A 15,024-nucleotide genomic window follows, 5' to 3' on the forward strand; every position below is an offset into this window, starting at 1 on the left:
CAGATTCTTCCGTAAGTAATTTGCAGTAATGACGGGGGATTACAACAGTTTGTGTAGCACGAGGATGAATTAATCCAAAATATAACATATTTCAGTAACAATGTGCAGTGAGAGACCTGCCCTTTCATTTGTTCTCTTCACTTATGTCTCTTTTAATTATAAATTAACATTGAAATATATACTGTTCCATCTAAAAAATGTGCATGACTTTCTAGGGCAAGGAGGATTAATCACAGATGATAATTACAGTGCTAAGGGATAATATTTAAGACCTAATAAAATCTCCATTAAATTTGATGACACTGAATATATTAAAAGACAAGAAAAGAGCAAATCAAGCTGGAGTTAAGAAAATTAAATGTTCACCCTGTATCAGATTTGTGAAGTCATGTTCCTTATAATCCACTATCTTCATATCCAAAGCAAGAAGCTCCTGTAAAACCTGCACTTCCAAGTCTTTATCACTTTTAGTCTCTCTAATTACATTCCCTTGTCATAATTACAGCTCCCCTTTTCCCTCAAGGACCACCACTTAATTCACTACTCTCATGCCTGTTCTCATGAAAATTAGCTTGTCAGTTCCCCCATGCAGGTTCTTGTTGGTGTGTCTTCACATTAAGCCTTTTTGGTTAAAACTCTAGTAGTAGGGAATCATTATGCCAATGGGAAGAAGAGCATGGTAAGCTGTGGTTGTTCCCTGAGAGTCCTCTTTTTCCCTAATTTGTCCCTTTCAGCACTGTGGTCTTTACCATTTTCTTAGATGATTATTGTTTCGTGGCGTTGCATGCAACCGAGCATTCAAAGCTGATCTACGTGGAAGAGGTGAAAGGGCTAATTGTTTGTTGTGGACACTCTAAATACCTCAGCTACTATGCTAATTCTGGTTAGCTTGAGGGTCTGAAACTGTCTTGCACTCATTCTGCTGCTTAGTCAGGATTCAGAAATCTGTCTTTTGAAAGACTTCCATTAATAAAAAGCAGAACATCTCAACACACTGTAACACCGTGAATCACAAGAAAGCATAGAGCCCTGGTTGTATCAACTTCTGAAATGAAAGCACTGATAAGTACGCAAGTGCCTCATACACTTATGTAAAATGTCAAAAGAAATTTCCAGAAGAAACTTTCTGTTTTAATGTTTTCATAATTTGATTGCTGAGAAACTTAGATTTTTTTTTTTTTTGGGGGGGGGGGGTGGAGCTTGTTAGGAACCCGATGAAGATTACTGGAAACTGTTTTTCATTAGGTTTTTTGTATTTATTCCAGAATGAGGCAGAATTTGGTTCAAGTGAAATACTTGCATCTGATAAGAGTGTTAAAGCTTCAAATAAAGTGACTTGGAGTGTAAGACAGAACATTTAAGAATTAATTGATCCTGCTAGCTTTATGGCTTGTTCTGTAAACTACAAGCACAGGTCCAAATGCTATCTTGGCACAGCTCCATTGACAATTTGACCCACCACCTTCTTTTCTGGAAGTTTTTATTAAAACTAATTTACAGAATCTATAAAACTATTTGCCCTGTACGTAACCCACTGTACTGTACATTAAAACAGATTTGCAAGAGCTTAATTTGTTCAGAAAAACTAGTTGCTAGCCAGAAACTAGAAATTTGATGTGAGAACTGGTTATTCTGCCTTTCAGTATATTGGTCTTGAAGAAAAGCTGTTTTCCAGCTGTTAAGAAAGATTTATCTCAGAGGAACTAATCCCAGAGTGATATCAGCAGAAGGACCTGAGCTTGTGGAATAGAAATGAGGTTCTTGTGAATATTCCTGTGAGAAGTTAGAGTTGATTTTTTTTTTTTCCTTCCCTGCTCTCAATGCTGTTTAGTTAAAGATGGTATATACTGCAGCATCTACTGTGTTTAGTTTAGTGTCCTTGCTTTTTGCTGCCCTTCAATTTTAGGGTATAACGTAGGTTCTACTATGCTTTTCAGTATTCAAAATGTCAAAAATTGGAGTTGAAGGTTTGGTAAGTACCTTTAACATTCCTAAGATGGCAAGATATAAACTATAATGCCAACTAAGTTGATACTGGACTGTGAGGAGGAAAAACGGAAACAACTGGTTGTTGTTTGGCAGTTAATGTTTGCTAAGGATCACTTCTCCCAGATTTAACAATTATTTGTACAACAGAAATTATACATGCTATCCCTTGCATGACATTGACTTACTCAAAATACAACATAGGCAGATTTTCTTCCTAATGTTTGTCATCCATGGCTTCTGATATGTAGAAATGAAGGTTAAAATGGTGCTGGAACAGGTTTTTAAGAAGTGTGTATTAACTGAAGATTTGGCATGTCTTGCTTGGGGTTTTTTTTCTTTCTTTTTCTTTCCTCTGCAGCTTCTTTGAAGCCCATGCGTGACTGCGCACTGTTTGATTCTTATTCTGAGTCATTGCCAGGTGGTCAGCAGACTCGGGACTTCAGTCGGACGGAGGTGAGAAGGCGTAAGCAGGGTAGTTACCTCGCAGAGTGCAGAGGAATAGGCCAGCTTCACAATGGCTGTGGTATGCATAGCAGCAGAACCGCGAGACTGAGAGGACTTTAGAAGTCTCTAAGCTTGCCATTAAGCCATCTCAAACCCCTCAATTTCTTCGGTGTGTGGAAAGGGCTGACAGGCTTTTCAAAAGGTATTCCTGCATAACAGAGTTCACAGTAGTCATTGAGGGACTCCAGCCTCGTGTGAAGCTGGAGTCTGCAGAGAAATACCCCTTACCTGTTTGAGTCCCACGGGGCTGCATTTGTCCCTTGGGCGTTGGGAGCCGGCGATGAGGGGCAGAGCCCATGCTGCAGGAGGGGTGGTGGCACAAGGACCGTGCTCAGGTGAAGTATCTCCTGAATATGAATTGGTCAAAAACATGAGACTTCAGGCGCAGACCTTGTTATCGTCAGGCACTCCTGACTGTGTAGCTCTTGAGTGTTTCTTCCATTTACAGCACTCCATTTCCACACTTGCTCCCCCAGTTTTGATGACGAGAATTAAAGTGTCTTGGCTTGTCTTGATTCCTTGTACTTTGCTTCTTTGGACGCTCAAACTATCCAAGATTTTGTACAGTATGGACATGCATAGTTCTGTTCTAAGTGATTCAGTCTCCATTTTAATATCCAGCCTTTTCATAGTCTAAGCAACTACCATCTAAGGGTTTAGGTAGTAACTGTAAGGAGCTGGGAAGAGTGTTTTGAGGGAAGAATGGAGATCCATTGTAGCATATCACAACAGATACCAGCCTTGTAATGGAAGACTGTCGCAAGCAAAACTCAATTAAGGAGAAGAGTGTATCATTGATGTTAAAAAATGAAACTTTAAAGATCCTGTAAAGCTGAACTAACCATGGCCACCGAGTTGTGCCTGGATATTGCAACTCTGAATATATATGCTGTGGGATTTAAGGGTTTAATATTTAAGGTAGTTAATCATATGGCAGACTGATTGCAGGCATGGGCCCTTCTGACGCTGCTTCCAAGTTAAAAAGTAATGGTATGTCATGGCAGCTCAGCAAGGCACTTCTCCAGTTGTTTCCTCCCTGTGCCTTGCTCTGGCGAGTTCCTGGGTCAGAACCCAGCTGTTCCCTCATCAAATCCAGCTTGGTAGTGGTATCACCAAACAGGCTCTCCTGAGCTGCTATGGAGTGCAGTGTTCACTTTGGGCAATGCTGCAGCCAGCGCTTTGAGCATCCAGTTTATCTTCTGGAACTGTTAAAATATATGTGGTCTCCCTAGGTGGTATTGCTCTTCGTACAGCAGCTTCGGCAGAATACAGCCGTACTGGGTTTTGAAAGCAGCGCCACTGTTCTGGTAGTGCAGGCTGCTGGTACGCTGGCAGTGTGGGCAGGTCCTTTACTGCAGCAGAACAGCCTTGTCCCTTGCATGTGACCTTATTTTGGGAGGGTGGTTCGCAGGGGGCTGCAAGATTGTGCCACAGGCCATGCTGCACTAGCACTTCTTCACTGTGCTGTTGGTGTGGCAAAGCTCAACAGTCCCTTGAGAGTGTGCCTCGTTAGCATAGATGCATATTGGTTTGCAATTTAAAGAAGTGTAAGAGGCAAAATTCAAAGCGATTTGCATTGAAAACTCATTTGCTGATGTCAGCATGTGTCTGTATGTATATACATAACTCCATTTCCAGACTGCAGTAAGAGTCAACTGAGCATTTGAGTTAACTCACTGCATCAGCTAAAGATACTCGGGTTTTAGAGTGAATTATTTGTCTTCTGCTTAGAAACTGTCACATCCCTGTTCGGATGGGATTTTTTGTCAGTAGGCAAGACTCCTGTCAGCTTCTCTTTTTCACTTGCATTTTCATGTGCGTATACAAATACACAAGCTTATGTAAAAAAAGATACAGGTATAGTACATAATTAAATTATATTAAAATATAAGTAAACATACAATGATGTATGTTTTATACACATAATTAAAAAGCTTCAGTTTATGTAACTTCTTGACTTCAGGATCTACTTCAGTATTCTCTGTGGCCTAGGGAGTCCTTCGTTTTGTTAGCATACGGCTTCACAGTGATTACCCAGATAAGCAAAGTGGTCTTTGGTTATTGCAGAGTTGTGAGGAAGCTTGCTCTTTAGTAGTGCAGCCTTTGGGACTGTGAGATTAGAAAGTTCTTTTATATCTTTCAGAAAGCTCAGAAATCTTGCTTTCAGAGTCATCTTGTCTTTCTTGGAAATAAAATGTCATTTCAGTAACCTAACCAATACAAATTTATAATCTTATTAAGTGTCTGTTTTTTAGGCTCTTCTTGTTTGTGGTCCTTGAATGTATGTGCAGAGTAAGGATAAATCTAGAAGGAGGTGATTTCCTAAGCAATTAAATTGTATGGTTTTTTGCTTTTTAGATTTTTCTGCTGCAGTGGAGATGATAATAGTAGGAATATTATAGTAATAATTAAATAACTGTAGAGGGTATACAGCACAATGTAAAAAAAACCCAAACAAACAAGAAATCCCCCATTTTATGTTTAATATTTACTTCAATTTTCAGCAGTTAAGCTTTCAGACCTCTTCTGCCTTATCTCTGTGCTCTCCTCCTGAGACATTCTCACTATAACTGCCACTAACTTGCAGATTACTGTGCTGCCTTTGTAGTCAGATAATGTTCTTGGGGAACAGCTGGGTCTTCTGCTCCATTCCTAGGTTCTGCAAGGTGGCAGGATGTTCTGCAAAATCAGAGGATTATTTATGCTGAGGATGGAAATTAAGAAGAATCTGTAGCATGATTGCCTGCTGGCTAAGCACAGATAGTGTTTCCTGACTAGATCACAATTGTTGACTGATTTTGCTCCATTTCTTCACTGTCTGGGTCCTAGACATGCAGGGCAAAGCTCTCAATTAGTTTGTTTCAGGGCCTTGTTATTTTGGTCCTTTGTTATCCAAAATTAATGAACTATAAAATCTCGTCTCAAAACTGGTTTGAGAATGATTTTTTACTTGATTTTTTTTTTTTGTTCAATTGATGTTTTTATGTTCAGAATTAATACACTGAATGAGTATCATTTGGAAGGTCAGTGATTCATCTCCCATTCATCTCCCTCTGTGGGAAATGCAGTAATTCACTGTTGCAATTTAATTCGTAGCTTGGCTGCTTGAGGAAATATAGTTTAGATACTTGATCACTAAATTAAAATTATTATATTATCAATGCAATCAGTTATGCATTACCTCCATGTCTTTGTCTCTTCCCAGCTATCATCCATTCAGGCTATTTAATTTATTAATTTCAGAAGACTATTTTTACTGTGACTGCTGAACTACAGTACTGCAGTACAATGGAAACAGTTCCTGAATACATCCATGTAGAAAATAATGGCAGGTGACAGGTCACCTGAATGCTAGGCTTTGTTAAACTTATGAAACACAGAAAGACTGCTAATGTTATGCTCAAGAATGACAAGGGTGACTGCTTTTTTTTTTTAACCAAGGAGGTTTTGGCTTCCTATTTTTCTTTTCAGGTTTTTGTCTCCCACTCTGATTCTGGTCTTTTTTTTTCTTTTTTTTTTTCATTCCTTTGGCTCTTTCCCACAAGCTTTCTCACTGCCAAAAGCTTAATGATAAAACACAAGATTTCACACTATATGCATAAAATGACTGGCTGGGGTTGCTCTAAACGCCCTCAGAAATGTGCTCACAGTTCATTGAGATTTGTGAGAGTCATTCCATCAATTCAAGCATGCACTGAATTAGGTCTTTAGTCTGATGCTCTTTACTTTAGAGAGTCAGGGCTAGCTAGGGATGTGAAGTTTTTGTACAAATGTTTTCAGAATCCTCAAGCCATGTTTTTGCTATGTTGCTTCCTCAGAAGCATTAGGGAATCCCACATGCAATTTCATAAAACAGATCTGATAGCCCTTTACTCCAGACTTGGCCTTCTTGAATTACTGTCTTGAGATTTTGTTGTTGTTTTTTTGGTTTTTTTTTTTTAAATATCTGTAAAATCTGTGTTTCTGAAGTAATTTTTTTAGGCCCAATGGATTTCAGGCCATTTTTAGGTCTAACCTCTTCCATGCTCCCTGGGAAAAACCAGCATCACTTAATATTTAGGGAAGCTTAGGGATTCTGATGTTTGCTTTATTGTTTTGGCTTCAGAGTTATATCCTTGTTCGTACAGATTCTGGTAGTAGAATTTGTTCCTCGTTTCTTCTTGTGAGCTACACAGCAGAAGTTACCACAAATGCCTGTATTGTAAATTGCTGCTGAAATAAAGAAAAGTTAAGGAATAAGACTGGGGAGAAGTTCCCTGTTTTCCCATCAGAAACCTGAATGGGCCTCCAACAGGCATGCTGATGAAGTTTGTTTTCCCATCTCAATGACTGCATGTTCAAAGAAAAGAGTAGTCCAAGGATCAGCCACCTCAGCCAGAAGACTTTAGATGCAGAACTACTGGGCTCTGGAGTATGGCTTGAGTTTTGGCTAGAGAGTCTGTTCTGATGGAGACTAACTCTGGTGAAGGCACTGGAGAAGGTTTCCTCAACCCTAACACAGGTGTTACACCCACAGAGAGAAGAAAACACAGAATACCACTGCCATGTTGGGAGAAGTCTCCCCTTGCATATAGTCCTTAGTTCCTTGTCAGTTGCTGTTGAAGTGCTTCGCAAATTAATTTCAGGTGTGGAACTGCTGTACCCTGAAAAGCAGAGTTACAGTTGTCTTTTTGAAGGTCCTCTATGCTCCTTTATTTTACAGAGCAAATCATGGTGCAAGAGAGAATATCACCTTTATTTGTGTTGATCTGCATTCTTAAATATTTGACTGTAGAAATGTGGGTGCTATGCCAATCAGTATAATAAATACATCTTCTTTCTTTAAGAAGGCGTCAGCTGAAGAGATACCTGATAATTCTGCCCTGTTACAAGATGCAAAGAAAGATGACAAACAAGGTATTCAAATAAATCACTTCCCCCCAGCCCCTCCGTTATGGGTTAAGTTCTGTGTGTTATTAGTAATTCCATATATTTGCTGACAGAAGCAATGTTATTTTTAATTTCTAAGCTGCCTATGTGTTGCTATAGATTTAAAAGCAAGACATTTCTTTTAAATCATTGACAGCAGCTGAGTTGAAGACAAATAAATGGATATGTTTGCTTCAAAATTAGTTCTATCTTATGTGAATGGTATGAAATGCACCTTCCAAAATAAGTGTAGTCCTAAGGCAATTAATGTTGCACTTCTTATTTTAATAATGTTATAATTGTTCTTATGAGGAATTTTTTAAGAGTAAAGACTACACTGTGCCAAATTTTGGATTTCCCTTTTTTGCAGGAAATAGCAATACTTCAAAATTAGCTTTTATTCTTATTTTAAAAAAAAAAAGTACCTATAAAGTCCCTGTATTTTCTTGCAAAACAAAAGTTTTGGACAAACTAGATTGAAAATACTTGATTCATTTATTTCACTTGAAATCTGTCAGCAGCAAGCCATGTTAAATTGAAGTGATCTTTTTCTTTTTCCATTCAGCAGCTACTAGGGCTTCCAGAGTCAGTGCTGGATCATCACAGTCATTCCCTTTTAGATGTGCTTTCCATGACCTTTCAGGTTCTCGCTTGCTGTCCCTGTCCCTCAGCTGTAGAAACAAACCAGTTGTGGGTATTTTGTTGCCTTATTCTCAGAGCTGTGGATTATACTTTAATTAAAAAAAATTACACATTTTGACCTCCCAGCTTGTCCACATGCTGTGGTTGCATCAGAGCTGTGAGATCAGGTAGTCCACATTCCTGAATCACCTTCCACACTCAGGTGTGACTGAGTTTGGCAGATTCCCAGTGTCCCTCATTCAAAGAAAGGTTGTCAGAGTTGATGGCAGTTTGTAAAACATTTTGACAAGTCAGCATAATCTAAGAAATTCATGTTTTATTGACAAGGGTTTTTTTTGTTGTAAAATTCATAATGGAAAAGAGCAGACTTCAAACTTGAAGATTATTGCTTTCATATGTCTAGGGCAGATTTACTTTTTACTTGGGGAATTTTTTTTTCCTTCCTTGTGTAGGTGAAGAACTTGTGCTTTCCTCTTAGTAGCTGACATGTTAAGTCAAATGGGAAGCTGCTTTGGTACATGCAGTCCTTTGGGCTGAAGATGTGCTCTACCTATGACACAGATTTCTACCTTTTCAGCCAAAGAAAAAAATGTTCTTGTTCCACCATTTATTGCTGTCCTAACAAATGGAAGAGCAGATCGCTCTTCTGACTGAGGAGATCTCCCCAGAAGTCAAGAAACTGTAGTTCAGGACTGCAGAAGCAAAGTTTCCTCCATTTTCAGAACTATACAAGTAAATTAGCTCCACTCTGTCAGGTTATGATATAGTTAAATGTGGAAGATAGTGTAAATAGAACTGGATCACAAGAATCAGACTTTTCCCACGTGTTTTATTTGATAAAGGCAGATGGAGATGAGTGACTTCGTTCCAAGTGGTTATTTATAATACTGTATATTACAGTACATTAAAATATGCTACAATGCATTAAGAACGCCTTAAGAAAGTCATTAGAAAGGCTGTGTAGGCGTCAGTGGAAGGGGAGTAAGCACAAAGACTGGGATTTCCTAAATTTTAACCCTGGCTCTGTCGGTGCCTTATGACATTCTTTGGGGTGGGCTGGTGAGGTTTCAGACTTCAGAAGCAGCCAGTCTCTCGTGCACCCTGGCTTTCCAGGTTTGTAACGTGGGAGAGTTGAGTCCCAGCTCTGCCAAGTGTCACCAGCTGCAGTCTCTGTGAGAGCGCTACATCTCTGAAACAGAAGACTGTGGATTTAGACACCAAAACCCCCAAATTCTCAAAGTTTGGGATTATTTGACAATTTGGGCATAGGCCTTTGTATTCTTGACTCTTGTGTTCTTAAAATGTATTACTTTTTTGAGTGCTTGGGTGTTCCTTTCTCAGAGCTGATAACCTGTAGATTCTACCTGCACATACCTAAAGTAATTCTCATTGTTTTGTTTTTTTTTTTATTAAGCTCTTAAAGTAAGCACTGCTCTCAAAATGATACCAAAGGAATTTCAGCACTTGACTGTGAAAACAGGTAAGAAGAAAAAAAATTGACATGTTACTTCCATTAGAATTTTGATCAAATATTTTTATATCACAGTAAGCCTAAATTAATGTAATTTGATTAATTTTTTTAAGATCCTTTTGCTCATACTATTTTACTACTGAAATTAGCTTTTACCTCATAATGACTACTACTTGCAAAATTAATCTTAATTAGTACTTAAGGTTCTCAGAAGGTTTTCTTGCTTTCTTTCCCTTGTTGTTAGTGTATATGCATTATTCATGTGTGGGAAATGTTTTTAATGTAGCATTTTGTAAGGCGTCTCAATTTTGTTTTTCTGTACTACAAGCAAGATGCCAGAGCATATACATGATATTGTACCTCTTGATAAAGCTCTTCTCAAGTGTGGAATAAGTATTCAGTAACTATTTTGAAATGGCCTGTTTCTTTGAAAAAACTGAGCTTTCATATTTTTTGTCAAGGAGTTTAAGGGTAGGTAGCCTTTTGGAAACAGACCTTGTGGCACTTGCAGCACTGATGTAAGCTTTTGATTTGGGGGGGCATTTCTTTGTTGAAACCACCCCTGATTTTTCCCTCTCTCACTCCAATATACATTCCTTGTTCCTATCATACTGGAAAATGTTACTTCTGGAACGGCATGTGTCAAAACTGCATAGTTGTTTCAGAAACTTCCCATGCATTCCATTGAGTTAATCAGACCTCCCTTGCCTTCCTCTTTGTTAATCTCTTTCCTAGAGCGGTTAAGAGTTAAGAACCTCCCTGGTTCCAGTCAAGCTAAAATCTGGACTTGCTTTCTTTTTGTTTTGCATAAATGTTTTTACTTGTGAAGATATTCTTGATTAAGAAAACTGACCCCACATGTCTGTCACAGCAGTTTTGTCTTATAGCTCAATTTTTTCATGGCTGCTCAACAGCTGCATGCCTCATTTCTCAACTCTTTTTTTCCTGGCTTCTTCCCAAACACTTGGCAGCTGCCAGATTTCCTATCTTCAGCTCCTATTCTCAGATGATTGCTGCTTCTCCATCACACACACACATGCTCTCTTACACTTCCCTCTCAAGGGGAGAGGAGGGTGCTTGCAAGACTTTCAGTTCTGTTCTCCTCCCCTCCGGTTTTGCCCAGGAGCGCCCCAGGGAGTTTTATTTTCAGTTCAGCAATTCCATCTTCGGTGTGCAGATGAGGGTAGGCTTTTTCCTAAGCATATCTCCTTTGTCAGTGACCTCTTTTCCCCATGTCCTTCATCTCCTATTCAGGGAGGGCTTCCCAATGCAGCTGTGCTCCTCCAGCAGCCCTGCTGTGTTTCTGTACCAAGGGAGACGTTTGTCATGACTCCTGTCGCTGCTGGGGTTTCACCCTTGCTGTCCTGCACATTGAGGGTTTGAGCGAGCACACTCTGAGGTTGCATGTTATGATTGATGTCAGAAGTAAAGATGTTTATCAATCCAGTGGACTAGATACAGCACAGTAATTGAGCGGTTATTTCAGAATCAGTCACTGTTCTGAAAGGTCATTGTAATCATTAACCTTCAGGATGAGAACTCAGTTGGGATGAAGTAGGAGAAATTCTGCATCCTTTTCTGGTTATTCATTTGGGCTGTTTGTGTAAATTCAGGAAAGATGCTGCTGCTGTGCTTCATTATGGGAAAGTTTTCTTTGCCGTCAGAAGGACTAGGAACTTGACATAGGTAAAAACTTTATATGCTTGGCATCTCTGAATATCTGGCCAGTTTATTGAGGCTCTTAAGTGCAAGATCATTGTTGGCCTTAGACTTTTAAAGGATTGCGGGCCACCATTAAGAGATGAGTCAGTGGGGGTGATTTAGACTAGTGGGGAATTCCTTGGGTTTTTTTCTTTAGTTGTGTGGCATACTTGCACCCTTTATGGTACAATTTTCCACCCAATCTTCAGCCTGTAAAGCGAGTATAGGGTATTAGGCTACAGCCAAAAGTTACTGAATCAACATCCTTTGGAATGTTAAAATGAAGTTTTATTGGAAGAGGGCATGGGAGCAGTTGAACACCAAACTGGGAACCTTCACGTTCTCCTGTGAATGAATAAATAAGAGTCCACAATCATATATGACTTTAGTGCAAACCAAGCTGTTCAGTTCATCAGGCTCTACTACTCCAAGAATTGTACAAACTTTTAAATAATAAATGTAATTAATTACTCAACAGCTTTAACTTTTTATCAGTTTCATGTTAAGTTAGGCTTATGTATCCATAGTAATAGAAATATGGAAAACTCATGAACTGGATAAATAGTTTTGTATTATCTTGAATGATTATGTTGTGTATGTGTATAAACCTGCACCTCAACCACAAAGTACGCAGAGACTGAGCGTACCAAAATAACTGCACGTCTTATGGAAATGCTGCCAGAATTATTTCCATGTCCTAATAATGAACTACCTGCTTTATAATATTTTTTTATATTATACTAGTTCTTTTGAAAGGTAAAGCTAAGTCTGGGTATTTTGTAATCATAGCCTTGAATTTCCTGATTTTTCACAAGCTTAAAAGAAAATCCTTGGCAGTAGTATTCTATTCCTATAATTTTTATTAGTAGTCATTTTGGGATTCTCTCTTACTTGTGTGCTTTCCTGTTTACCTCAACAAGATGTCCTCAGAGAGTTTAAATGTCAGTTTTACCTGCAGGTTTTTAGATGAAAGGCTTTCGAAAAGAAGTATGAACAGAATTACGGTCTCCATAAAAGAAGGAAAATTTGAAGGTTCTTAAACGTGGCTTAGCTTGGAAAGGATTTATACTTCCTATTTCTAAGTGGCATATATTTAATAATTGTGCATGTAATTTAATAATCAGCAATTTCAGCATTGGAAAAATTAGGTCATATGGCTGTAGGGAAGCAGTGCCTGAAGTTGTGTTCTCTGGGAGTTTGACACAGAAAGAGAGGAGGATTATTGCCACTGCATATTTTAATAATAATTCCCTCTCTCTCCTTTAGTTGCTAGGAGGAATTTGTTGCACAGACATCTGGAATGACTGTGAGCCAGTTTGGTGGTGACAATAATCTACTAGAACTTGGTTTATAAGTAGTCATTTGTGTCACTGCCAGCTGTATTTGGGTTTATTCCATCCAAAGCATCAACTAGCACTGTGTGACCCTAAAAGCACTTTCTTTTACGAAGAAATAGTGTGTGGCTATACATGTGCCATATGCTGCTACTTGTCTTCTATAAGCCTAAAGCCTCCTATGGAGGGTCTATGCGGTAGAACAATGCAAGCCATTAAAAAGTCAGAATTTTCCAGCTGCTACCACAGGTAGCTCCTGCTCTGTGTTTTGGAGGATCTGTCAGTAGTGCAGTATAGTAACTGGTGATAAATGTCTGACTTGGAAGTAGGCATATATCTGAAGGAAGCTAGAAACTCTGAGAATTCCCCCCCACCCCCAACTTACTTGCTTCTCCTAAGTGTTGTACCTTGATTAGCAGAATAATGGGAAAAGTACAAGGATTCACTTTGTGTGTGCATTGGGATCATTGATGCTGCTGTAATACCTTGAGGATATCTCAGTGGGCTGAATTTGAAAGCAATCACACAGATATGTTTTCTCAAAATTATCAGATCTTAGTAAGGAGAGTAACAGAAAAGTCACAAAAAGACTATGTAAACCAAGGAACAGCCTCGAGGAATTACCCAGAGAAGGTAAGTCAGCACTGTTGTTTTCCTAAGACATAAAACCTGCATGTGGCAGGATGTTTGGCATTTACCCAAATAAAAGAAACCGATTTTTACACTGATAGAAATGTGTTTGATCAACACTTAGCCTGTAAAGCTTTCTACCTTCAATTATCTTTCCTTCCCAATGTCAAAGTAGTCTCAACCTGATGTGTTAATTTTTTTATGCGTGGTAAGATGATGGACATTTGTACTAATTAGTTAAAGTATTTAGGAAGGACATAAACCTTTGTGCTTTGGGAAGCAGGACAACCAATAGATATCTGGACTAGGAGTAAGATGTTTTCTGTGCAAAGTTTATGCTATTCCTTATGTTGCTTTGTCGCAACTACATCCAGGAGTACAGGTCAGAGCTGTCAGACCTATTGCTTTTCCTGCGTTCTGGTAACCAAACTAAAAGGTGAAGCTCTGACTACAAGTGGGCTTTTGAATTCTTAGGACATTCACACTACAAAAACAAAGGGGAAAGAGAAGTGAAAATCAATCCCCGTTTCTCATGTGAGATGAGCACACGCTCACATCCACACTTGCAACACTCACATTTTTAACGAACACTGATTCTGCACCTAAAGGCATTTACTTAAAATATGATGTTTTAGCTGTTCTTTTTTCTTTTCTGTTCCAGCTGCTCAGGAATCTAATGCACTTAAAGCCAGACCACGATCCAGGTACTGCTTTCACTTCTGTTTCAGAAGACCTGTGTTCCTCTGGTGTTAGGCATAAGGCATAAGAACTAGTGTTGCATTTTTATTTTCTTTTTAATTGGTGTTGTGCTGGAAGTACAACTCGGATCAGACAGATTTACCAGGAGGGATCTGTAAGCTATAGACCCTACATAAGTACTGCCTTAGGGCCCTGTGATCTCTGGTCATAAGGCACTGGGACTTCTGCCTGTCTGCCCAGCCCCGCTGCCTTGTCAGGGAGGTGACTGCCTCCAGCCCAGCCCCAGGGGTGTCGTGGTGGGACAGGAGGGACCACCCCATTGTGGGGAACGTTCTCAGCAATTTCGTGCTGTTGAAACCTGCACAGTGGTTGCATATGGAGGGAGAGACTCCATGCTCCCGCAGAAACAGCAGTAGTAGCTCAGCTTTCAGATGTGGGTGAGTGAATCCTTTCGTTGGCATGCGTGTATTTGACTACGGCTGGGTGGTGCGTGATGGAAAGACTGAAGGACTTACACTGTTGTGCACTAGAAATGACACTGGCTGAATTTGGATGTTTGAAAGAAGAGGGAAGCCTGTGCCAGAAAATATGTATAAGCGGATTACGTGTTGGGTTTGGCTGTTCACCATTCTGGTGTATAGCCATATCGTGCATTGCCCTTCAAACTGGTTTTTTTTGGTGCTAGCTAGAGGGCTTCTGGTTTTTTTCTTAAGTAATGAGAGCACAATCAGGAACTCCCTTCTTACAGGCTTGTCAAAGCCTGCTAATAAAAGAGAATCTGCTATAAGCATGATGAATGAAGATTGAAATCCTCTGTTCTTAAGACCTATATCCAGGAAGGCTGAACTGCCTTGTATGCTATTTTTAAGCTGCTAGCCAAAGCTTTTCACTTTTCACACTGTTTTAAATTTTCTTGCTGTGTTACTGAATTACAAATATGCAAAAAATGTGTAAAAAGTATTTTATGCAAAAATGCATAAAATAGCAAATACTTAAGTTTGAAAAAAGTCACTTGAATGTGACCGCTGTGTCACATATGACTGTCTCACATCTGACTTTATGTCACTGCTTCAATGCAGAAGTTGAGACTAAAGATTCCTGAGCGCATCCTTCAACTTGGACCTTCTGCTGCGCTTGTTCTGTGTA

General features: G+C 39.3%; 1 protein-coding gene across 3 annotated transcripts in view; it reads left to right on the forward strand.

The window, feature by feature from the left end:
• Positions 1–15,024, forward strand: part of REPS2 (RALBP1 associated Eps domain containing 2) — a 101,817-nt gene that overhangs the window by 47,697 nt on the left and 39,096 nt on the right. For 2 of the 3 annotated variants that reach the window (XM_049834147.1, XM_049834149.1), the window contains exons 9-12: positions 2,348–2,442; positions 7,320–7,389; positions 9,458–9,523; positions 13,841–13,883. In XM_049834147.1, the coding sequence (XP_049690104.1) occupies positions 2,348–2,442; positions 7,320–7,389; positions 9,458–9,523; positions 13,841–13,883 (274 nt within the window). The remainder of the gene's footprint in view (positions 1–2,347; positions 2,443–7,319; positions 7,390–9,457; positions 9,524–13,840; positions 13,884–15,024) is intronic. The other variant, XM_049834148.1, reaches the window with a different exon arrangement.

Source organism: Accipiter gentilis, chromosome 31, assembly GCF_929443795.1.
Source record: "Accipiter gentilis chromosome 31, bAccGen1.1, whole genome shotgun sequence".
Classification (NCBI taxonomy): Eukaryota; Metazoa; Chordata; class Aves; order Accipitriformes; family Accipitridae; genus Astur; species Astur gentilis.